Below are 26635 nucleotides of genomic sequence, written 5' to 3'. Positions count from 1 at the left end.
GACACGGGTTCGAGCCCTGGTCCGTGAAGATCCCACATGCCACGGAGGAACTAAGCCCGTGTGCCACAACTACTGAGCCTGTGCTCTAAGGGCCCATGAGTCACAACTACTGAGCCCACGCGCCGCATCTACTGAAGCCCGCGCGCTCTGGAGCCCGTGCTCCACAACAAGAGAAGTCACTGCGATGAGAAGCCCGCGCACCGCAATGAAGAGTAGCCCCCGCTTGCCGCCAACTAGAGAAAGACCGCGCGCAGCAACGAAGACCCAACACAGCCAAAAATAAATTAATTGATTAATTAATTAATTTAAAAAGTTTACATACAAATATCAGAAATCAGAATGGCATTCGGCTTAACAATGATGGAATCTAATTAGTAAGCAGTGGAGCAGTACTTTCAGATTTCTGAGAGGAATTGATTTCTAGCCTAGGTTTCATGCACAGCCAAATTATCAACTGTGAGAGTTTAAATATATATACTTTCAGACATTCATTTCAAAAATGTTCCACTATGTATCCTTTCTTAGAAAGCTACTACAGAATATGCTTCAGCAAAATGAGCCAAAAATAATAAATTAAAAAAATAAATTAAAAAAAGGATTTCTATATAGGTTGAACTTAGGATCAGCAAACAAATCAAAAGAGGTGCGTGGAAGTGGGGTGGCATCAGGGAATTGTCTTGAAGTTCCATTTGTATAGCAATCAGTGTTTTTACTCAGAGTATAGGTTTGTTTGGGGTAGTTTACAAAGTATATCATTTAGGTTTAATACGCTCTGCTGTATAAAAACATCTCAAAACAGCTAAACAATAGAGGGTATGCAATCCAGTTCACCAGGGAGAGATTAGCTTTTGTTAAGAGGTGAGATACTCCTCCATTGCAACTAGTGAAGAGAGGATGGCTATAGACAGATTTGCAGATTGGTGGTAGGAAGTAAGAAAGTTCATGTTTGATGGCTTCCTTTTTCTTTGAGGTATATGAGTCAAGGTCATCATAGAGTATATGGAAGGAAGATGGGAGGGTCAGAGGTTGAGGAGGGTAGTGAAGGTATAAAGTATTTGTTATAAAGAGTAGAGGAATAACCTTGTAACAGAAATATAGTAAGACTGCTGGCCAGCATAAGTTTGGTGAGGATGAAAGTGATACTAAATCTACTGGACTGTACAATTTTCTCTAGCTGTTTAAGTACAGACAAAGAAAAGGTAAGGGTTTATTATTCAGAGTTAGGTTCCTTACTAGGTGAGTACATTTTTAAAAGAATGATTGTAATATCAATGAAGTTTTAAAGAGGTTAAAGGACTACCAGTGAGGATATTTCAACAACTGAATAGAATACACTAAGCCATAAACCATAAGGCCTAAACAGCAACATGGATAAATGCTTATGAAACAAGGTTAATTAAAAGAAAGCAGAATACAAAATAATTTTGATGCTAACAGTTATATTCCTGCAAAATTATATATGCATGTAAACAGAAAGGATAGGCAGATGGTATTACAGGTGAATTAAATTCCTTTTATTTTGTTATTGTTATATTTTTTAATTGTTTTTGTATATTTGTCTTAATTTTAAAAACTCTTACTTATGTTCATGTTCAGCTCAGTTCATAGATCTCTTTTGGAAAGAGCTTTATCTAGTCTACCAGTCATAACTGACCATTCTGTCTTCTTTAAAAGTTGCTCTACAGGGCTAAAACCAAACTCATCATGGGGCCGGTCTATAATCTCTGTGAGTGTCACTAAATTCATGGATCCTTGGTGATAGAGAAAAAAACCTCAGAAATGTAGCTGATTTGCTGAACTAGGCTTAAAGTCAGTTCAGCTGTCATAATTTATTCATTTATTCTACAAATATTTATTGAACTTATACTATTTGTCTGGCATTGTGCTGGGCACCAGTGAGACAGGCTGGGACCTGGGACCCTTTGCTGCAGCGCTGCAGTGCTTGCACCTGGACACACCTCTCCTCCAGCAACAAAATACAAAGAAACCGTCCGGGACTTAAAATAATTGCATGCCTGCAGTTAGGGTAAATTCTGGACCCAAAAGATACAAAGAGACCAAAAAACCCAACTGCCACTTTTGAAGACCCTGGAGCAAAAGCAGGGGGCGGGGAGCAAAAGCGGGGTCCTGCGGATGCCCCCTGCCCACACCACCACCTAAGGGGTGGGCAAAACACCTAACAGTGTCCTGCGGATGCCCCCTTCCCACACCACCACCTAAGGGGTGGGCAAAACACCTAAGCCACCCCTCTGGCCTGAGCTCTGGACACACCCCTACCCTCACCCCATGTAAGAAACAAGCTTGCCCCCGCCTCGGGGAGCCAACAAGCAAGGGAACCTGGTATTTGTTCTCACTGCCCACTGCTGCAGCAGGGGCCCCAATAAAGCCTTGCCTGAATTTCTTGTCTGGACTCTGATCAACTTCTACTGATTAAGGAGGCCAAGAACCCTGGTTGGTAACACCAGGAATATAGAGCAGAAAATAGAGTCTTTCACAAGTTGGGGAAAAAAGGACAGGAAAATCTTTGGCCCAAGACTGACAATCACAAAGGGCTTCATATTAGCCTTTTATCCTTATTAACATATGAAGTTATAAATGTAGTCATTAAAAAAAACAAAACAACTCTTTTGACATATAATTCACATACTATAAAATTCACTTTTTTAAAGTGTACAAGTCAGTGGTTTTTAGTGTATTCACAGAGTTGGGCAACCATCACCACAGTCTAATTTCAGAATATTTTATCACCCCTAAAAGAAACCCTATATGCATTGATCTTGCATCTTACAACCTTCAACTCATTGATTAGTTATAATATTTATTTTGTGGCTACTTTAGCATTTTCTATATATAAGATCATGTTATCTGCAAATAGTTCTACTTCCTTTTCAACCTGAATATCTTTTATTTCTTTTTCTTGTCTATTTCCTCTGGCTAGAACTTCTAGTACAATGGTGAATAGAAGTGTTGAGAATGACCAGCTTTCTCTTATTCTTGATCTTAGAGGGAAAGCTTTCAGTTGTCTTTCACCATTAAGTATAATGTTAGCTACGGGGTTTTTTATAGATGCCCTTTACCAGGCTGAGGAAGTTCTACTTCTAGTTTGTTGAGTGTTTTTATCATGGACTTGTCAAATTTTTTTCTGCATCTACTGAGATGATCCTGTGGTTTGTCCTAAATACAGTCATTTTCATATTACAAAATGAATTTGTTAAGGTAAATATTTTAAATATACCAAAATTCTTAGAATTCTGCTTTGGATTTCAATCATTTTTAATACATGAAGAACTTAAAAAGTGGAAGAGATAAAGCTCTCTCTCTGGATCTTTCAGAGACCCTGGATTCAAAGACTATTCCTGCCCTCACAGAGTTTACAGCTATGTAAATAATGCGTTAACCACTGTAATGGAGCCCCAAACAAGGCCAATGATAGCACAGTGGAAATTATACCCAAATTTGCAGGATGTCATCAGGAAAGGTTTCGGAAAGGAGTCATATGAGTAGATTCTTAAAGGAGGAGTAGAAAATGCATGCAGGTCAGGGGAAGGATTTCAATTAGAGAGAACCATATGTATAGAGTTCTTTATATTATTCAGCCATGAGAAAGAAAGAAATCTTACCATCGTGACAATATGGATGGACCTTGAGGGTATTACGCTAAGTTAAATAAGTCAGAAAGAGAAAGACAAATACTGTATGATATAACTTATATGTAGAATCTTAAAAGACCAAATTCATAGAAACATAGAGTAGAATGGTTGCCAGGCGCTGGGGGGTGGGGGAAATGTTGGTCAAAGGGTAAACATTTCCAATTATAAAATGAATAAATTCTAGGGATCTAATGTATAGCATGGTGATTATAGTTAACAATACTGTATTATATATTTGAAAGTTGCTAAGAGAGTAGATCTTAAATGTTCTCACCACAAAAAAGAAATGGTAATTATGTAAAGCGATGGAGATTTAACTACCCTATTGTGGTAATCATTTTCCAATATATGAGTGTATCAAATCAACACACTGTACATCTTAAACTTACACAATATTATATGTCAATTATATCTTAATAAAATTGGAAGAAAAAAGAGAGAGACAGTTTGTCACAGAAATCTGTACCCAACAGCCTCAGACTCAGGACATAGATTCCCAGAGTATTTATTGAAAGAAGGTGTACCGAAGTCACAACAGAAAACTAAAAATTTGACCATATAGAAACTGTAAAATTCTAGATGTCAAAAGTCATAAACAAAATTAAAAGACAAATATTTGACACAAATATAACAAAATGCCAATATCCTTATATGTAAAGAATTTATGTGAATTGATTGCTAAAACCTAAGATCTTTTTTTTAAATTGTGGTAAGAACATATAGCATGAGATCTATTCTCTTAACAAATTTTTAAGTATAGAGTGCATTATTACTAACTATAAGCATAATGTACAGCAGATCTCCAGAACTTATGCATCTTGCATAATTCAAACTTTATACAGGTTGAACAGCATCTCCCCATTTCCCTCTCCTCCAGCTCCTGGCCACCACCATTCTACTTCCTGCATCTCTGATTCTGACTATTTTAGATTCCTCATGTAAGCGGAATCATGCAGTATTCGTTCTTTTGTGACTGCCTTATTCACTTGAACTAATAGGAAAATGGGCAAGATATGAGCAAACAATAAGATTTAAAATACTATTAAAATACTATCTTTTGTTTATCAATTATCAAACAAAATAATAATAGTTAAGGGAAGGAAAGTAAAATAGGCATTTTCACACTTTGCCAATATAAGCATATTTTGGTACAACCTTCATATTGAGGTTGGGGGTAAAAAAAAAAAAAAAAAAAAAAAAAAAAATATATATATATATATATATATATATATATATATCCAGTCTTAAAAACGTTCAAATCCTCTAACTCCACCTCTAGAATTCCATACTAAGGAAACTATCAGAGATTTTTTTCATAAAGTTATTAATCTGAACATTTTTTAGAGAAGAGAAAGCTATTTTTAAAAACTTCAAATGTCTAACATTTGGATTAAGTAAATTATGGCGCATTCAAACAATGGATTTGTTACCTAACTATTCAAAATTTGACTTCCAAAAACTGTTCAATGATGTGTCTTCATTTTATACTTGTCTGTATTTTTCTAGATTCTCAACAGTGAGACTATATTTCACTTATAGTTAGAGAAAGAGACAAACCACTTTCTCAGAAAATATCTTTAAACAAAATAGACACGATTTATTTGTTTCAAAGGAAAAACATCATAGTATCCTTCTTTTCATCTTTCCCCATAAAAGGACAGTTAAGTTTAAACATTTTCTAGGTTAAAATCTGAGCAGCTAATACCATTTCCTTAGGACTATTCTCTACAATCTCTTAATCTTGAATGAGTGATAGATTTATAAACCTAATCTCTAAAGGAAGAAAACCCAGTGCGGAAATGATATGCTCCAAATCACACTCTTAGTGGCACTATTTGGCCTTTGATTCTTGGGTTTTGTGCACTAGGGCTTTTTATTTTTCTTTTCTTGTTTTTCAAAAACAAAACCAAAAAAACCAAAAAAACAACAAACGAAAACCTTTATGTTGATTAAATCTGAGAAACATTGATGAAGAGGCTGAGATTATAGTTTGGGTCTAAGAGTAGTTCTACTCAAAGTGTGGTCTATGGACCAGTAGAGTCAGCTTCTCCTGGGAATTTATTAGACTGGTAAATGCTTGGGCCCAGTGCCAGACTTACTGAATCAGAATTTCAGGGGTGAGCCAGGTGATTTTTCTGCAGCCTCAGGTTTAAGAAGCACTTGTCTAGAGGAAATTAAGCAAAGAGGCTAACAGTATGCAAAAGGAAAGAGGTGCACAGCCCACCTAATGTTCAATGTATATTTTTTAAAGCATACACATTATTATATAATATTCTAAAAACAAACCTTTTATTTTCTTATTATGAACTAGAAAGTATGGCTAGAAAAAATTTTCTTGGCTTTGGACTAAAAAAGGTTGACAGGGCTTAGGATTAAAGGGCAAAAGGAATCTGTAATTAATTCCTGGTTCCATGCAGCTCACTAAATTAAGGTTAAGGGTTTCACATAGGAATTTGGGAACTGTATGTACGCAGTAAATATTTTGGTTATATTTCTCTCAAGCCATGATTGGTTACTGGTGGGTGGTCATTTGAAGATGACGGGATCTCAAACCCAAACATTTCTTTTTTTTCTTTTTTTTTTGCGGTACGCGGGCCTCTCCCTGCTGTGGCCTCTCCCGTTGTGGAGCACTGGCTCTGAACGCGCAGGCTCAGCGGCCATGGCTCACGGGCCCAGCCGCTCCGCGGCATGTGGGATCTTCCCAGACTGGGGCACGAACCCGTGTCCCCTGCATCGGCAGTCAGACTCTCAACCACTGCGCCACCAGGGAAGCCCCCAACCATTTCTTTCAACCTCTTTCCACTTTGGAGTCATGACTCAGTAGGCAAAATTCAGTAGTCATGCTTCCCTGGTGGTCCAGGGGGTAAGACTCCACTCTCCCAATGCAGGGGGTCTGCGTTTGATCCCTGGTCGGGGAACTAGATCCCAGGTGCATGCCACAACTAAGAGTTCACATGCCGCAACTAAGAAGTCCGCATGCCGCAACTAAGAAGTCCGCATGTCGCAACTAAGAAGTCCACATACTTCAACTAAGAAGTCTGCATGCTGCAACTAAAAGTCCACATGAGACCTGGTGCAGCCAAAATAAATTAACTTTTAAAATATTAATTAATTAAAAAAAAAGAAAATTCAGTAGTCATGTATCATCTTTGGTGACTGGCTTAAAGTGTGCTTTACGGAGCCCCCTCATTGACAATGAAAGGTAAGCGAAGGGGATGGAGAGGAAAGGAGGGAGAGACAGATGAAAAGGTTAGACTCTACTTCTTTGAACCCCTTGCCTTTAACCAAAACAGCTCAGCTTTTACCTTTTTGTGTCCACTTTCCTGTGGAACATACTTGAACAAAGAGCTCCCCTCAAAAAATAAAAAGAGCTCCCCTCTAAAAAACATTTTGAAATTTTCTATTCTCTACTACATATTTTCACAATCCAGTAAAAAGCCATAACTGTCTTTTCCCCCCATGAGATCAATGTTCCTTGTTAACTATCTATCACCACAACCTGGCTGTCAAAAAGGACTCACAAATGCGTAATAGGCAGGACGCCTCCTTTCTCCAACCACTATCATTAGGGATGAATAAACTAATAATGTTGCAAGTTGCTGTGTTGGATGTGAGGCAAAGCATATTATAAATCAGCCTATAAACTGAAATAGACACTACCCTATCTAAGAAGTTAACTATAGCTATAAGTATAAAGTAAAGAGAATAATATTTTCGAGAAGTAGAATAGCTCTGTAACACCAAGTAAGAGAAGTCCTTCAAAGTAGTCACCTTGGGGGCTTCCCTGGTGGCGCAGTGGTTGAGAGTCCGCCTGCCGATGCAGGGGACACGGGTTCGTGCCCCTGTCCCGGAGGATCCCACGTGCCGCGGAGCGGCTGGGCCCGCGGGCCATGGCCGCGGAGCCTGTGTGTCCGGAGCCTGTGCTCCGCGACGGGAGGGGCCACAGCAGTGAGAGGCCCGCGTACAGCAAAAAAAAAAAAAAAAAAGTAGTCACCTTGGGAGACAATTCACTCCAGTAATGCTCCTATTTAAAACATTTCCAGAACCCATCTTTTGGAACTGCAAAAACCACCTAGCCAACTCACAAAACTGTGAGACATAATCAGTCATTGTTTTAAGCCACTAAGCTTTGGGGTATTTGTTATACAGTAATATATAAGCAAGATAGAAATTTTTAAATCACTATGATTTGGAGGATATTTAAAAGGAAATGATTAGGGACTTCCCTGGTGGCACAGTGGTTGAGAATCCGCCTGCCAATGCAGGGGACAAGGGTTCATTCCTTGGTCCGAGAAGATCCCACACGCCGCAGAGCAATGAAGCCCATGCGCCACAACTACTGAGCCTGAGCTCTAGAGCCCGCGAGCCGCAACTACTGAAGCCCGCGCGCCTAGAGCCCGTGCTCTGCAACAAGAGAAGCCACCACAATGAGAAGCCTGTGCACCGCAATGAAGAGCAGCCCCCGCTTACCGCAACTAGAGAAAGCCTGTGTGCAGCAACGAAGACCCAACACACCCAAAAATAAAAAATTAAATTAAAAAAAAGATACTATCAAAAAAAAAAAAAGGAAATGATCAGCCTTACAGAAAAACTCTAGCTATCTAGAACGTACAGGGAATAGGTTGGTCTGATAACAAAGTTTGGCTGTATCTTTAAATAAACAGAATACAACATCCTTCAGATAATAAGAAAATAACATTTTTTTTTTTTTTTTTTTTTTTTTTTGCGGTACGCGGGCCTCTCACTGTTGTGGCCTCTCCCGTTGCGGAGCACAGGCTCCGGAAGCGCAGGCTCAGTGGCCATGGCTCACGGGCCCAGCTGCTCCACGGCATGTGGGATCTTCCCGGCCTGGGGCACGAACCCGTGTCCCCTGCATCGGCAGGTGGACTCTCAACCACTGAGCCACCAGGGAAGCCCAGAAAATAACATTTTGTAAGAGAAACAACTCTCGGATGAATGGGATCAGCAGTAGGTCCCCAACTCTCCCATTTGAGTTTTTGCTTTTTTCCTTGGGGTCATCTGAATCCTATCTATACTGACTTTAGGAATATGCTGATCTCCTTTTTTTTCCTTTACCTGAACATGGATAAAAAATAATTTTCCATTTTTCCCTAAGTACACTAAATATAAGGCTGTATTTTCTTTCTTAAAATAATTATACAAGAAAAGAAAGGAAGCACAAAATTATAAAAACAGGTAAACAAGTTAAATATAGATTTTAGGACCCTAAGATAAACTTAAGTATAAACTTTGGATCCTAAAATAACTAAATCTAGCCAGAAATTGGCTGGCCCTTTTTTTCCCTCTCCACCCAGTTATCAATTTGTTGTCCTTGACCACAGGACCACACAAGAAGCCAAAGACACAGAAGACATTTCAGAGCTCACTGTCTCATTTCCTGGAGAAGATAAAAGACTAACTTATTAAACCAAGAATTCCAGAGAACAGAAGTTTTCTTCTTTAAGTACCAAAATTAATTTTTTTTAAACTTTAGGTATTTTGATAAAACTCTTTTAAAATGTACACTTTTACTTACACACTTTTGTTTTAATCACAGTGTATAGGCTATAACTTAACTTTTTCTTGATGACTTACTGTTAACACTAATATACTACGCTAAAATATAGTTTTGTTCTCAGCATCTATTATGGATTTACATCCTTAATCATCAAACCAAACCAATCATCAAACCCCTAAGACTGTGTGTTAAGAGTAAATATGGTTCACTTTTGCCACTTCTATTCAACGTAGTATTGGAAGTCCTAGCCAGAGCAATTAGGCAAGAAAAAGAAATAAAAAGGCATCTGCACTCCTGTTGGCAGATGACATGATCTTATATGTAGAAAACCCTAAAGATCCACCCCCCAACTGTTAGAATTAATAAATGAATACAGCAAAGTTTCAGGACATGAAGTCAACATATAAAACATAAAAAATCAGTTGTGTCTCTAGACAATAATAATGAACAATCTGAAAAGGAAATTAAGAAAATAATTCCATTTACAACACATCAAAAAGAATAAAATATGTGGGAATAAACTTAACCACTGCAAACTATAAAATGTTACTGGAAGAAATTAAAGAAGATACAAATAAATGGAAAGATATCCTGTGTTCATGGATGGTAAGACTTAATATTGTTAAGATGTCAATACCTGCAATATTCGACAACATGGATGGACATTATGCTAAGTGAAATAGGCTAATCACAGAATGACAAATACTGCCTGATTCCACTTGTCTGAGGAATATAAAATAGTTTAATTTATGAATCAAAGAGTGGAATGCTGGTTGACTGGGGGAGAGGGTCTGAGGAGTTGTTGTTCCATGGGTATAAAGTTCAGTCAAGCAAGATGAATAAGCTCTAAAGATCTGCTGTAAAACAATGCACCTACAGTCAATAATATATTGTAAACTTAAAAATTTGTTAAGAGGGTAGTTCTTTCCGCAACAATAAAAGGATGTCAACTGCCCAAAGCAATCCACAGATTTAATGAAATCCCTTTCAAAATCCTAATGATATTTTTTGCAGAAATAGAAAAATCCATCCTAAAATTTGTATGAAATCGCAAAGGATCCTGAATAGTTAAAAAAAATCTTGAAAAAGCAGAACACAATTGTAGGACTCATACTTCCTTACTACACAGCTTACAGTCATCAAAAGAGTATGGTACTGCCTCATGCTGGTCAGAATGGCCATCATTAAAAAGCCTACAAATAACAAATGCTGGAGAGGGTGTGGAGAAAAGGGAACCCTCCTACACTGTTAATGGGAATGCAAGTTGGTGCAGCCACTGTGGAAAACGGTATGGAGGCTCCTCAGAAAACTAAAAATAGAATTACCATATGATCCAGCAATCCCACTACCGGGCATACGTCTGGACAAAACTATAATTCAAAAAGATACATGCACCCCTATGTTCATAGCAGCACTATTCACAATAGCCAAGACATGGAAACAACCTAAATGTCCACCAACAGATGAATGGATAAAGAAGATGTGGTATATATATACAATGGAATACTACTCAGCCATAAAAAGGAACAAAATAATGCCATTTGCAGCAATATGGATGCAACTAGAGATTATCATACTAAATGAAGTCAGTCAGAAAGAGAAAGACAAATACCATATGGTATCATTTATATGTAGAATCTAAAATATGAGGGCCTCCCTGGTGGCACAGTGGTTGAGAGTCCGCCTGCCGATGCAGGGGATACGGGTTCGTGCCCCGGTCCGGGAGGATCCCATATGCCGCGGAGTGGCTGGGCCTGTGAGCCATGGCCGCTGAGCCTGCGCATCCGGAGCCTGTGCTCCGCAACGGGAGAGGCCACAACAGTGAGAGGCCCGCATACCGCAAAAAAATAAAATAAAAAATAAAATAAAATAAAATATGACACAAATGAAATTATCGATGAAACAGAAACAGAATCAGGGTCATAGAGCATAGACTGGTGGTTGCCAAGGGGGAGGGGGTGGGAGAGGGATGGACTGGGAGTTTGGGATTAGCAGATACAAACTGGTATATACAGAATGGATAAACAACAAGGTCCTACTGTATAGCACAGGGAACTATATTCAATATCTTGTGATAAACCATAATGGAAAAAGAATATCAAGAAGAATGTATACATATGTATAAATGAGTCACTTTGCTGTACAGCAGTAATTAACACAACTTTGTAATCCAACTATACTTCAATAAAAGATAAATTAAAAAAAAAAAGAGTGTGGTACTGGCATAAAGACAGACACACAGACCAATAAAAGAGAACAGAGAGCCTAGAAATAAACCTGGCATATCTGGTCAAATGATACTCAACAAGAATGCCAACACTATTCAAAGGGGAAAGGACAGTCTTCAACAAATGGTGTTAGGAAAACTGGATATCCACATGCAAAATAATTAGATTGGGCCCTTATCTTACACATCATACAAAAATTAACTCAAAATGGATCAAAACCTAACCATAAAAGATAAACCTATTTAAAAAAACTTAGAAGAAAACACAGGGGAAAAGTTTCATGACACTGAATTTGGCAATGATTTCTTGGCTGTGACACCAAAAGCACAGACAACAAAAGAAAAAAATAGGTAAACTGGATCTCATCAAAATTTAAAAACTTTTGTGCATCAAACGATACTATCAACAGAGTGAAAAGGCAACCCATGGAATGGGAGAATATATTTTCAAATCATAATATCTGATAAGGGACTTCTATCCTGAATATATAAAATACTCTTACAATTCAACAATAGAAAGACATATAACCCAATTAAAAATGGGCAAAGGATTTCAATAGACTTTTCTCCAAAGATATAAAAATAGCCAATAAGTACATGAAAAGACACTAAACATCACTAGCCATTAGAGAAATGCAAATCAAAACCACAAGATACCTTTTCACACCCATTAGGATGACTATTATTTAAAAAACAAAACAGAAAATAAGTGTTGGCAAGTTTGTGGAAAAACTGGAATGCTTTACATTGTTGGTGGAAATGTAAAACGGTGCAGCCACTGTGGGAAACGGTATGGCAGTTCCTCAAAAAATTAAACACAGAATTACTATATGATTCAGCAATTCCATTTCTGGGTATATATCCAAAGGAATTGAAAACAGGGACTCATATTTGTACACCAATGTTCATAGCAGTTTCATTCACAATAGCCAAAAGGTGGAAACAACCCAAGTGTCCATCGATGAATGTGGATAAAAATAATGTGATATATATATACAATGAATTTTATTCAGCCTTAAAAGGGAAGGAAATTCAGATGCAAGCTATCACATGGATGAACCTTGACGGCATTATGAAGAAAATAAACCAGTCACAAAGAGACAAATATTGTATGATTCGACTTATATGGAGTACCTAGAGTAGTCAAATTCATGGAGAAAGAAAGTAGAATGGTGGTTGCCAGGCGCTGGGGGAAGAGGAAATGAAGAGTTAATTGTTTAATGATTATGCAGTTTCAGTTTGAGAAGATGAAAAAGTTCTGGAGATGGATGGTGGTGATGGCTGGGCAACAATGTGAATGTACTTAATGACACTGAACTATATATTTAAGAATGGTAAAAATGGTAAATTTTATATTATATATATTTACCACAACTTAAAAAAAAAAACAGTCAACGTGGTAAAAGAGAGGTTCCACTGTGAGTTGTTAACTTTTTGTTAGAATGCACTCTACACCCCACCCTCATGCCTTGAAGTCAATCCAGAGCAATGTTTATATCTGGCCACTCAAAATAATATGCTCATTTTGCAAGACAGACTCATTTGACAGGAATTACAGTATCATATGTCAATGTTTGATGGGTGTTTTCTGGGTAACCTCAACACTGACCAATTGGACTATCTCTACAGAGCCTGCCTTTACCCTAACATGCAGTCAGTGAGCCATCTCAGTCAAGTGACTTTTAATAGGGTGCTCAGTCATTGTGTATGAGCAACAGAAGAAAAGGATGAGTTATTGTCCTAAAGTTGCAGAGAGAAAAATAGAACTCATAAGCCTTCCCATGAACTAGGGTTGCCAGATTTAGCAAATAAAAATACAGGACACCCTGCTATTTACCTGGAATTCAAATTTAACTTGGCATCCTGTATTTTATCTGGCAACACTCTGAAGTATTGGAAGTGAAGAAAAAATAAATCAAACAATGCAGAGTGTTTTGGGGCTACTGAGGTCTTAACAGGGATCCTAGACAGGGAAAAGTAGAAAAGCCCATTAAAAACATATTGATTAACAACAACAAAAAAGTACTGGTCTCCAGATACCATGCCCCTGCTTAATTCAGCTCAGGAGCTCTTTCCTGCTTTCAGTATCTGTGATTCAAGACTTATTTTGTAAAGTTACAAAGATAAGTCAGAGAATGGTAGAAAGAAAAAGTAAAGAAGGATAAATCAAAGTTAGAAATGGGTGAGAACATACCCAGCTTCCAGTTAGGCAGGCCTTGCCTCAAAAAGGAACCTTAAACATTTAACAAAAAGTAACCTTAAACACAACATAAAAATCAGAGGAAATCAGATTTTGACCTGGCTCAAAGCAGAAAAGAAACAATGATGGTGAGTGTGCTATAGCCATACAGTAGGAGGGACATGGGTAGCAGAACACGAGACAGTGGTGGGATCTCCCCACTCCCCTAAACCGTATCACTGCTTAATTTCCATGGAGCCTGCTAAGAAACTCCAGTCACTATTTTACCTACTAATACACTGAGCCCCAGTGACAATAATGCCACTATTAGTCAGGCAACTACTTCTTAGCTTATAAACTCCCGCAGCTTGCCAGCCATTGTTTCATCACTCAGCAATATCATCTACTTCCCCACGGAACCGGGGCCAAAACTGAGGTCGCCGAACCCTGTCTTAGCTTCAGGAAACTGAATCTGTTCAGGTCATCCTCTTAGTAATCAACAAAAACAGGTTTCAGGCTTTCTGTTCTTTGAGAATCCCATCTTTAAAAGGCCTGTGTTCTTGTTTATTACTGACACTGTTCACATAGCAGTAACCCCTGCCTGATTCTGGTCTACTGAGATATAAATGGCCCATATGGCCTGATCATACTTCATTCAGTAGTATTTAGGAATCTTTGATATTTTTCACACTAGGCCAGCCTGGGATGTCTGCCCCTCCAGCGGAGGAAAGGGGAGGGGAGGTACCCAGGAGCTAAAAGGGTAAAATAACTGAGGTCATTCCTCCAACCTGTCCTGAAGCACTAGCTGACCAGCTACACTGAGTAAGGTTTAAAGACTGTGGCTAGCCTCCACAGTTTTTCTCTAAAGGGAGTAGTTAGTCGCTAGGGCAAGAGGAGGGGCGTCACCTGGGTAAAGCTCTTTCAAGATTATCTGGGCAGCCTCTGAGGCACACTGACCAATAAAAATTTCTGCAGCCTTGGCCCTGACTTTTTTTTTATTTTTTGTAAACAGAACATAAAGGGAAATCAGCTGATAAATAGAAGCTTCTACGTAAATGACATTAGATGCATGAATTGAGAGACTGAATATGTTCAGTTCTATGCTCCCAACATAAGCACCACAAGTAATCCCCTAGATGCCCTTCCTTTTTTACCACTTCATGTAACTAGTGACATTTTTCCCACTAAAGCACTCTGCCTCACAGCCTCTGCATTGGTCTCATTCATTCACCCACCCGTTAAATATTTACTGTGTGCTACCATGTGCCAAGCACTGTGCTGGGCGCTGGAGATACAAATTAATAATGTACGGTCCTTGCCTCCAGGGCAGTCTCCTGGTGTCCTCAGGGCCAGCCTGGTAATCCCAAGCCAGCCCTGGGCAACGGGAACACGGTGCCCTTTGCAACAGGTAAGAGCGGTAGCAGGGGACTGGCAAACTGCCAGGCCAAAGGTTTTCCCAAGGTAAAACGGGATGTGAGAGCGATCCCAGCCCGGCTCAGACAGACACCAAGTTGGGAAGCAGGGGCCAAAGGGGCGGAGGGCGCAAAGGACCCGGTTGTGCGGAGCACCCCGCCGCAGTCGCTGGGCTGGGTGCTGAGCGGCCGCGCTACCACAGACCCGTCACTGGAGATGTGGGTACAACGATGACTACTGGGCGCGAGTCAGCTGAGGGGGTGTCTCCGAAGGGACACTTTGAGGAGACAGTGGGGTGGATCTGGGGTGACGCCCAAAAGGATGGTTGGCCCTGGGTGTTTGAGGGTTCGGTGGATGGCAGAGCTGAAGGGTCAGGACAGGACTGAAGACGAGGTCGGTCCAGAGGGTCGAGGAAGACCGGAGGGTGAGGTGGCGGCGACGAGGGGGAAGGGCGGAAGGGAAGGGGCGCTAAGGGCTGGATAGGTGGGCAAACTGAGGGCTTTTCTCCTAAGGGATCATTTGGAACGCGAGGGCAGTGGGTCTCCGGGGCTTCTTCCGATCCCGAAGACACGTCCTACCTGGTTTCTCGCCTCAGTTTAGTCCTACGGCGTAGGCGGCGGCGTAGTCTCGCGCCCTGAAGGGGTCGTGTTGCAGCCTGGACCAGCAGGCGCCCCCCTTCCCTCAGACAGCTTGGTAACGTCCGGTCACCCCTGCAGCTGTGGCGCCGATGGTCCGATCTGAATTGCCTTCATGCCGTCCCTTAGGACGGCCAGTGGTTCGGTCCGCTGTGGGCCAGCGGGTGCTCGCCCACCTCCCCGCTCCTGCTGCGATGCGCGCAGCGAGTCACGCGCAGTGCTTTCCCGCGAGGGGAGCGAGCGGCGAGGCTTCAGCCGTGGCCCCGCCCTCTGCGGCGGCGCCCCGCCCCTTCGGGGTGGTGCCAGGCTAAGCGGGCTGCGGTACATTTGCGCACCCACCTTAGCCTAATGCCGCGATTCTCTGCCTGACACCGCAGTAGAACCTCTTGGGAAAAACAGAAAAACAAAACTAAAGCCTGACCTCAGCCGAGACCAGTTGAACTGGAAGCACGGGTAGGGTGGAGTAGGGGTGGGATGGTGCCCAGCCTTGATATTTTTAAAAGCACCCCATGCGAAGCCAGGGTTAAAAAGCCCGGTAAAACCTAGGACGGACAAAGACTGTCTCCTTTGGCTAAAAATTTAGTCAGGCTTTTCTGGGTCTGCCCTGGACTTAGGTTGACTTTGGGCTTTCCTCTTTGTCCTTGTAGAATCCAGTCTGAGCAAGGATCTCACTAAATCAGTTTATTGGAAGTTCTCCGCCCTTGGTATCTGACCAACCTTGGTATCTTATCACCTTGGCCTGCCTTCAGCAAGAATTCTGTTGAGTTGGTCTACCAAGAATCCCCCTTACCCCTGATGTTTCTTCTTAGTAATTGCTATGATCATGTCCCCCCAAAATTCATATGTTGAAATCCTAACCCCCAAAGACTAGTAGCTGGGGCCTTCGGGAGGTGATTAGGTCATGAGGAGCTCGCATGATTAGGATTAATAGGTGGTTTTTTTTTTTTTTTTTCTGCAGGGCAGGATTAATAGTTTTATACAAGTGATCTCACAGAACTCCCTAGCCCAATCCTCCAGGAAAGGAAGTCTGTGACAAGAGAGCACTTAGCAACTATGCTGGCACCTTGATCTCAGACTTACAGCCTCCAGAACTGTGAGAAATTTGTTTATAAGCTACTCGGTCTGTAGTGGTGTTTTTTTTGTTTGTTTTTTTTTGTTTGTTTTGTTTGGCCGCGTCGTGGGGCATGCAGGATCTTTGTCCCCAACCAGGGACCGAACCCGTGACCCCTGCATTTGGAGCACAGAATCTTAACCACTGGACCACCAGTGAAGTCCCTGTGGTGTTTTATTATAGCAGCCAGAGCAGATTAACTGTAATTTTCTGCCCACTGACCCCTACCCTGCTCCTTGGCTAATAAATTACCACTTGTCTTTGTTGGGGTCTGAGTTGAACTCAATCTCTCCCCCACTGCAGCACCCATTGCAGTGGTTCCTATAGCTACTCCATGGTCCCTGCCCCCCTCAGCCCCCCTAAATAAAATCTGCCTTACCATCTTTAACAAGTGTCATGAATAATTTTTACTTTAACGGAACTCATGCACTTCCTGCTCCTAGGCAGGGTGTATGTGGGACATTGAGGATTGTGTTGTCTTCTTCTTCTATCCAAAGAGGGGTGGGGGCAGGTGGTCATTCAACAAATAGTTATTAGAACCTCACTAGGTTCCATCCTCTGTGAAAGAGTTGAGACTGAGACCCTGTGCTCTTCCAAGACCCATGCTTCTTGGGTCAAGGAAGCAGATAAATGTCATACTGTGTAATGCATCCTCAGGCTTCACAGAAGGCATTGTGAGCTGAGCTTTGAAAAATGAGTGGGAGGTAAAGGGTGTGAAGGAATCAGCATGTGCAGAAGGACAGAGGGGCAAAACAACTGATATGATTGAGATGTGGGACGTGATGGAGAGAGCACAGCAGACATGGTCAGTAGTGTGATAATGAAGAGCCTTCCATGACATATTAAGGAGTTGGGACTCATCCAGTAAGCAGTGGAGAGACACTTTATGTGAAGGCAGGAATGGTAAATCAAATATGAATTTTAGAACTACAATTCTGGGGGCACAGTGGAGAGGGCTAGGACCAGCCAGGGAGACCAAGGAAAAACTGGATGTTTGTGCAGTTAAATGGTGCAGGGTGGGGACTTAGCCTAAACTAGGCCAATTGGAATCCCTTCCCTGAAAACTTGGATTTGGGGGAGAGAGAATTACACCCTTACTCATTGTTAGACTTATAATGGAAATTTGAGAGTGCCAAGTGACCATCTTTTACTTGTCAAATGGCCTGAGTAGCAGAGAAAACCAGTTTGCTGAGAAGTATCAATCTGTTGCCTAGAGAGGAGTCAAGTCTAGACACAAAGAGACTACTCCCCAGCTTCCTGGGGCCTCCAGCAGCTGGTTCTACTTCTTACTGAGGCCAGCTTGATTGTTGCCCTAGGTTGATGACATATTCTTCTATCCATTCATGTAGTCTCATTTTTGGCTTCAGCAAGTGGGGGTTACTTCCTGTTATTTGTGTTAAGGGATAATTTTTCAAAAAGGTAAAATCATGAGTCTTATACAAATATAAAATAAATGTATATTAAACTCACTAGTTAATGAGAGAACCAGTAAGACTGTAAGACTGGTTCACATGAGTATTTGACTTTTAGAAATGTAAATTCTCTACCAGACAAAATTAATTTGCATCATTGGGAATAGGAATTATTTGCATTGTTATGGGCAAAAATATTTTGCATTATTATCAGTATTTGAACAGATTTGAACTTTAGAAATCTCACTCTAGTTGGAGTGTAGATATTGAATTAGAGGAAAGTAAAGAGACCAGTTAGGAGACTGTGGTAATTATGATGAGAAATGGGAGGGTCTGAATTAGCACAGTGGCTGAGGGGTTAGATAAGAGGAGATAGATCTAAGAGAGATTAAGGGTATAGAATCTATAGCAGTGGTCCCCAACCTTTTTGGCAACAGGGACCAGTTTCGTGGAAGACAGTTTTTCCACGGATGGGGGTGAACACGATGGTTCAGGTGGTAATATGAGCGATGGGGAGCGGCAGATGAAGCTTTGCTCGCTTGCCCACCACTCACCTCCTGCTGTGTGGCCTGGTTCCTAACAGGCTGCAGACCGGTACCGGTCTGCAGGCCGGGGGTTGGGGACCCCTGATCTATAGGACTTAATGATTAATGTGTCAGTGGGGGTTGGGGGTAAAGTAGAGTGAATAGTCTAGCATGACTCTCAGGATCCTCCAAACGCTGAGTTTTCTCCAAAACTCTTTGCACATATCTTAGAAGATTTGGAGTTAGAATTACAGGGAAATGTTGGGGCTGGGACAGTGCTCCCTTGTTTCTCTGTTTCTGGCAGTGGTAAATATGGTTATTTCCCCCACAGTTTCTTAAAGAAAAAGATGTTAAGGATGAGCCAAATGGTCCCGTGACCTCTCCCTGTTCCTGAGAAGCTGTATATGAGGAACAAGTTTAAGCCTATGTAAGTTGGAATCACCTCTCTGTTTTTGCTATTGGCAGCTATTCCATCTAGCTCAAGTGAAAAGATCTCATTACCGACCCAACTTCAGAAAACCCCTCACAGGGTGCTCTCCTGGAATGAAACAGTGTCTTGTCTGTTTCCCTTTGGACATCTGCTTTATTCTTCTCTCTATAGACTAGACACATTGGCCCACTTATCTTCATACTTATAGCAAGTCATGGCCACTTTAAAATAGAGGCCTCTCTTCCTGAAACTATATGACCTTTTAGTAACTATTCTCAGCACTGACTTAGTTTCTTGGAATTCTAATTCCCAGAGAGAGCAGGTATATTGGGATTATATATCCACTCTTCACCAGTTGTGGCTGGGAGTAGTGGAGTCAACTGGCACAAATATGGGACCACCTAGACCCACCCCATCATCAGGAGCTCTGTGGGAAGAGTCAGTAATCTATGGATTTAGCACCATTGAGTAAATCAATGGGCTCATTTGATAAACCAGTACTTGCATCTTCTGTAGCCCACCCACAAAGTCCTTTGGTTTTATCCTCAAAATATATCCTCTATTCATCCACTTATTTTTTCACTGCTTCCACCCTAGTCTAAGCCACCACCATTCCATGCCTAGACAACTGTAACTGCCTCCTAGTCTCCCTGATGTCACTTTTGCACTCCTATTGCCCATAGAATAGCCTGACCAATCTTTTCAAACTGGCTTTAAAGCCCTCCACTGCTTCTCATCAGACCTATCTAACCACACTCCCTTTTGCTCACCATGTTTTGTCCACATTAGGCTTCTGTTTCTTATATACAAAGCTTGCTCCTGTCTTCAGGACTTTACACTATTTTCTCTGCCTGGAATGTCTTTCCATTAGATTTTTGCAAAGCTAGATCCTTCTAGTCACTTAAGTCTCATGTCCCATGTTATTTCCTCAGAAAGTCCTTTTCTGACTACCAAATATAAAATTAGCTACCCCTCCCCCCTCACAGTCTCTCACTGTTAAAGCAGCTGTTGCAGTATCTTCATAGCACTTATTATCTGAATGATCTTGTTTACTTTGACATTGGCTCTTCTACTAGAACATAAGCTTCATGGTAGCAGAAACCTTTTTTGTTGTCTTTCACTGTATTGGCAGCATCTAGAACAGTGCCCAGACATGGTAGATGCTCAATAAATATTTGTTGTATATGGATGAATGTGATGAAAGGGAGTGTGTGTGTGTGTGTGTGTGTGTGTGTGTGTGTGTGTGTGTGTAATTGGAACCTTGAAAGAATGGAATTTGTGGGGTCAGTTTAACTATAAAACCATTTTATTTTGTCTTCTGCCCTTTTAACCTACTTATGAGACTCTTCATGAATTTTCTGGTCAATTTTAGGTAGCAATCAGTACTTGTTACTTTAAGTTTCACTTGAATAATTAAGATGTCTGCACTAATGAAATTATTTGTTAAACTTCATACTTTAAAATTAAAGCGTTTCCCATCTCTCAGCTTGGCCCTATTGCAGGTGGCCATGTTCAGTGGGGCTTAGTAGATGTCTATCATTTCCCACGCCCCAGTTTGCTAATCTTCTTTCTCCAGGGTTTGAGCAGCATGGAGGGAGAAGAAGGTTCTTACTTGACTAATACTGTCATAAACTAGTTTTAGTGTTTGGCAGGTATCTAAACCTGACAGGAAATTGGGTGTCAGTGAAGGCTCCCAGAGGAAGTGACCAAAGCCGCTGAGACTGAAGATCAGATACACATAAGCTAGATAAAGGAAAGAATATATTCTAAGAGGAGAGAACAGAAAGGGCCAAGGCACAGTGGTTTCTGAAGATAATGGAACCTTTGGGGAATTGCAAATAATTTAGTATGTGCAGCAGAAAGTGGCGATGAAGCTGGGGAGGTAGGCAGCACAAAGGCAGGAAAGCTATGATGATTCACTAAAGGACTTTAAACTGGCAAATGACATGATCTGATTTGTATTTTTCAAAAAATCACTCTCTGTGGTGTGGATCATGGATTGGAAAGAAGCAGAATCAAAGGCAGGGAGACCTGAGAGGAGGATGTTGGCATAATCTAGGCAAGAAACAATGAAATCAATTGGATTGGGAACAAATAGGAAGAGAAAGACTTGAAGACATTTCTAAGACAGAGTATATGGAACTTGGTAACAGAATGGATTGGATTAGAGGAATGGAAGGGAGCTGTCCAGAAAGACTTCCAGTTTTTTGGTTTGAGCTACTGGGTGGTAGTGCTATTCAGGAAAACAAGAAAAATAGTCAAAGAAGCAGATTTAAATATTCTTTCATATTATTTGTTCATTTATTCAGTAGACATTTATTAAAGGCCCATTATATGTTATGAATAGACAAGTAAATCAATGATTACAATGCCCTGTGATAAGTGTCACTGACAGAGGTATACACAGGGGAGCAATTGAATAAATAGGACAGATATATAAAAGTCACACTGAGGAATAAGGGTGAGCTCTTGCAGGAGACAATGCCTAATCTGAGTTTTTAAAAAATTGAGGTAAAATTCTCATAACATAAAACATTCTCATAACCCTTTTTAAGTATACGATTCACGGGCACTTAGTACATTCACAATGTTGTTCAACCATCACCTCTACTTAGTTCCAAGTATTCCAAGTTTTGAAGGGTGACTAGGAATTTGCTTGATGAAGAGGGGGTGAGGGAAAGCATTTTAGGATATGAGAACAGCATGCTTGACCACATGAAGACCAGAAATAGCATGACTGGAGTGAATGCAGATGGGGGAGAAGAAGAAAACAAGACTAGAGAGGGCCTAATGATAATATGTTCAAATTTTACCTTGATCCTGAAGGCGTGCAAAATTCTTAAAGGGTGCTAAGCTGGGGCTTGACATGATAAAGTTTGCAGTTCAGAAAGATAACTCTGGAAATGGTACTGGTGATACTTTAGATAGGGGAAAACCAGGAAGATGAGAGGGGAGATTCTATGCAGTAATCCAGGTCAGAGATGATCAAAGTCTAAACGAGGACAATGGTAGTAATAATGGAGGGAACTGAAAACAGGACATGATGAAGATGCTGAATTTACATTACTTGATGACTTATTAGACATCAGACTTTATAGGGAGTATTGTATGATTCCCATCATTCTGCTTTGGGTGAATGGGATGATGGTAGTGACATCCTGGGGTGAAATTTTGGGGGAAAATGTTTAATACAGGTTGGTGAGTTTCCTGAGATTCAACGAAGTGAAGGGTCTTAGAGTCAGTTTAATAAATGGATCTGGATCTCAGAAGAGAGATCTAGGATAGAGAGTTGAGAATCTTCTTTCTATTGGTAAATAAAGTCATGAGATTAGAAGTCGTCACTCAGGAAAAGTGTACAAAGAAAAATGAGCAGAGAACCTAGGGCTGAGCTTTGGGAACTAATATTTAAGGTGTGCAAAGAGGATAGAGCTATACGGTTAAAAGATGTGGTCATACTGAGGCCAAGATAGAGTTTAGCAGCAGGGGGAAAAACTGGAATGGAAGTGAAAACGTAGTTGTGGCGGGGAGGGAAATATTGGTCTCATTCAAAAGGGGTCTATAGACCAATGATATTGCTTGGCCTAAGTTATTATCACTGGGGCGCCAACAGACAATACAAATCTCTCTACTCCAAAATCAGCAATTTATTACTTATCTATAAACTTGTTAGAAGCAATTTCCCAAGTACATACAATTTCTTCTCAAAATAATTTTATGGAATGAACACAAATATTCACCAATTATGGCTTATGTCCCTCAAGAAAAGATTTTTTAAAATCCCCTGCAGTCTCCCCCTCCCAGTTCTGAGGCCTGAAAAGGTATCAGTTCTTGGGTCAAAGGGGTCAAAGAGGAGAGAAGGTGGCAAAATCTTGAGCTGTCCTATCAAGGCAGGAACCACCTCCATCCTTTCTTTGGTCCAGAAACTCTCCTTTAGCTTCTTATGACCAACTTTTCATAGCTGCCTCTTCCTTTTGCTACCCAGGCCCTGAATCCCTCAGATAAACCTGAGAAGGGTGCCTGGGTGAACATGTTTGTGGGGAGCCCTGGCAAAATTTATGGTTGCTCTGGGTATGGGAAATAGGGCCCAAACTAAGATTCTTAGGTCCTATTTTCTTTTCCCTTCCCCACATTCCCCCTCTTCACCCATTATTTCCACATTTGCTTGTATGGATTAAAACTTGGAAGGGCTGGTAGAGGGAGGCCTGACATCGCTTTTTCTTGAAATGCTGTAACTCTGACAGATGTCTGGGGGCCCTTTACCTTTCCTTGCCTTACCTGGGCATAGCCTTCTAGGGAATGAAGAGGCTGAGCCCCTGGAGTGGGAGTGGAAGAACAGTTTTATGCTTGTTTCAGGGACTCTAATCTCTCCTTATTAAGTTGTGTGAATACAAGGGAGGAAGAGCAATGGCTGACTCCTTTAGGGCTTCTGTAAAGGCCTCTACTTTTTAAAAGGAAAGCTGTTTTTCTTGGGCATTTTGGCCCTCATTGTCTTGCTGGAAGTGATGAGGGCCCCAAAGCCCTGTTTATGGGAGAACGCATAGGCAGAACGTCGAGAGCTTGAATGTTTCAGTTTGGTCCGGATTGGGTGTGGCAGTGGATGTCTCATGCAATGATGAATTCTGTCAATAATCTAAAGCCAAAGCATGGGGGACAGGGTTTTTATCCACAGAGGCAAAGGCAAAGAGGGTCATGAATTATATCCGGGTAGATTCCCTGTTCCACTCACCTTGTCCACACTGATGGGCCAGAATAGTGGTTTGAGAAATTGGTACCCAATCACAGGCAACATACAGAGGACCACGCTGAGGACAATACTCAGCCACGTTTGCGGCAGGTTCAGAGTGTTCCTGGCCACACCTGTAAACAATGAGCCAGAAGGGAAAGGCAGAACCAGAGCCTAGAGGAAGGGGGCTGTCAGCCAGAACTTAGGTCTATCTCTTCAGTCCAAAGAAAGAAGTTATTGATTTGGAGACAGTTAGTCTCCTGAGAAACAATATAAACGTGAAAGGATTGCACTGAGGTTAGGTCCTTGGTGCAGCCAAAGTCACTGTGAATTCACATGCCTTTGTCTCCCTCTAAAGGCCGGGCAGGGCAGGAGAGGTGGGAGTAGGTTATAGGAATCCTAGAGCATTGGCCTGGACACAAAAATGGGATAGAGGGTGTTGGAAGGGAAAAATGAGTGGCTTGACAAGAGGTAGGAGCCAGCTACATCTACACATCTACTCTGTCTGTATTTTGTCCTCATCAGAGTGGAGATGAGAGAGGGAAATTAATGTGGGAGATAAGAAGGCAGTATGCCACAGTAGAAAGGACATTGGACTGGGAACCAGGAGACCTAGATTTGAGTCATTTTTTAAAAACCTCCAGTCTCTAAAATGGTGTAATAATCCTTGCCCTGTCTATCTCACAGTATGCTTGTAGAGACCAAATTAGGTAAGAAACTTAAAAATATCTTAGAGACTCTAATGAGGTAAAATATTTCACCTAGCTAGATTCTGAGTCCTTTTAGGGCTGAGACCATGTCATAAGCATATATATATATATATACACATACATATATACATATATATATATATATATATATATATATATATATATATATATATATATATATATATCCACAGAGCCTAACACATAGTAATAGCTGCTCAGTAAACATTTATTAAACAAATGTACTTGGTTCACACTACCACCCCCAGCCCCAGCCCTTTGCCACAGACTGGGCAGAATCTTACCTAGGAACTGGAAGATGTTGGGGAACATTAGGCACAAGCCATCACTGTACAGGAAGAATAAGATGCAAAAGTAGAAACCCAGGCTACCCCAGGTGAAGATGTGGCTTATCATTGTCCAGTAGGTTGTCTCCAGGGCAATCTGAAAAGCACCCTCTTATGTTCATTAGTCTACAACCTGGGAACTGTCAGCCACCTCCCTTCTCCAGTTTTGTAAAGGAGGATGCACCCTTCCCACCTTCCCTCCCTCCTTCCCTTCCTCTCTTCCAGACAGGCTCCCCACCCAGTCCCCTTACCCCACCACTGGCCACACCTTCACTGTGACCACACAGAGCAAGGAAGTCTGCACTATCACGGAGAAGGACTGGTAGTCGGAGATTTCCTTCCCATCACTGCGCACTGAATTGTAAACGGTCCCCATAGGGATAAAGAACAGCACTAAGGAACTGTAGATCCCATGCATCAAACACTTCACAAATTCCTTCTTGTTGAAATAGAGGTTGTGCTGGCCTGGCTCATACAGCTCTGGGAAACGTAGGCTCCATGTTTCATTCACATCCTGGAAGCACCAGAGGATAAGAAGGAAGGCTCAGGGTCTCTCCATAGAAGATCCCATCTCTAACAGAGTAGAGGCTTCTCCCCTTACTGAGTCTGCTGTTAGGCTGCCTAGGAGCTTTCTCATAGATTACTTGAGAAGTGGAACCAGAGAACAGAGCAGTGACCACAGACCCTTCCTAAAGTCCTACTCTCCAGGCAAGGATATATGTGGTGGAAGAAAGCTAGAAGGGCAAGATGCGGAGTGAAGAAAGGGGGCAATTAGGATTGGGAATAGCTGAAGGGAGGACTGGAGCTTGGGATGGGGAAGGCAATTGGGACATGAGTCCCCAGTTTTAAGTGTTCCTTTAGTTGAGTATCCTTTGTGTCAAAAGCCAGTTGGAAGAAAGTGGGAAGCCAATGGGGACAAGTTAGTCCCTTAGAGGTATCTGTGTTCTGTGTTGCTCCTCCCATTCCCATAGCTACTGGGAATTCAGGTGAGGGAATTCTCTGTGTGGATGACATTGGATCATCTTCATCTGCTAAATCCAAAACTTTGGATAACAAAGCTGGAGGCTTGTTTTGAGAGGTTGTGGATCCCTAGAATTAGACCATTGAAGCTGGATAGGACTGTTGAATGACATAATTCACCCCTCTTGTTGCTCTGAGGCTGGCAGCTACTTCACGGAGAATTTCCCTTCCTACCCCGATGGAGACCAGGAACCATGATGCCATGATGTCTTCTTTCAGCTACCTTATTCCTCTTTGGAGGCCCCTTTTCTATTCCCTGTGCCCAGGACTGGAGATTGGGTAGAAGAGGAGGGAGAGGTTGGGCACCAGGACCCTCAATGCCCAGGGAATTTCTGAGAGGGCTAAATGGTATCCCCTAGGCTGACTCCCTATGATTCAAGGTATCATACCCATACTCCCATGTTTGGCCTTCAGGATTCCCACCTAGGCCTCCCTGAATTGGCTTATCTCATTATCTCTCTGTGGGTCGCTCCTTTCTTGAAGCCCCTTGCTTTACCTAGTCCTGCACCAATAACTCTATTTCCTTTCACTTTTGTACACACTCAATTTACTGTACAGCACAATTTCTGTGTTTCTCTCTACAAAGATAAAATTCACACAGGAAAACTTGGATTTCTAAAACTGATGTTTATTCTCTGTGGCAGAGGATTCTTTACTTTATCCAATGATACCTCTCTAGGTGATCAGCTCCCTCTCTTGCTCTATAAATTATTCGATTTACATTTGACTTTGTAGAGCT

At 41.4% G+C, this 26635-nt stretch overlaps 2 protein-coding genes across 2 annotated transcripts in view; both read right to left on the bottom strand.

Moving 5' to 3' along the window:
* RUSC2 (RUN and SH3 domain containing 2) overlaps positions 1 to 15910 on the bottom strand; it is a 61157-nt gene extending 45247 nt beyond the window's left edge. Inside the window, exon 1 of the mRNA XM_081236301.1 lies at positions 15566 to 15910. The gene's annotated coding sequence lies outside the window, so the exon portion shown is untranslated. The remainder of the gene's footprint in view (positions 1 to 15565) is intronic.
* Positions 15911 to 21300: 5390 nt separating this feature from the next.
* LOC308619257 (phospholipid-transporting ATPase FetA-like) overlaps positions 21301 to 26635 on the bottom strand; it is a gene marked incomplete at its 5' end in the record, with an annotated part of 72293 nt that continues 66958 nt past the window's right edge. Inside the window, 4 exons of the mRNA XM_081237886.1 lie at positions 21301 to 23729; positions 23826 to 23956; positions 24835 to 24973; positions 25145 to 25390. Coding sequence (XP_081094012.1) covers positions 23538 to 23729; positions 23826 to 23956; positions 24835 to 24973; positions 25145 to 25390 — 708 coding nt within the window. The 3' untranslated portion in view covers positions 21301 to 23537. The remainder of the gene's footprint in view (positions 23730 to 23825; positions 23957 to 24834; positions 24974 to 25144; positions 25391 to 26635) is intronic.

The sequence above is a fragment of the Mesoplodon bidens genome, assembly GCF_964165515.1.
Source record: "Mesoplodon bidens genome assembly, chromosome: 6".
In the NCBI taxonomy this organism is placed as follows: Eukaryota; Metazoa; Chordata; class Mammalia; order Artiodactyla; family Ziphiidae; genus Mesoplodon; species Mesoplodon bidens.
This window is presented reverse-complemented; position numbering and strand designations above follow the sequence as displayed.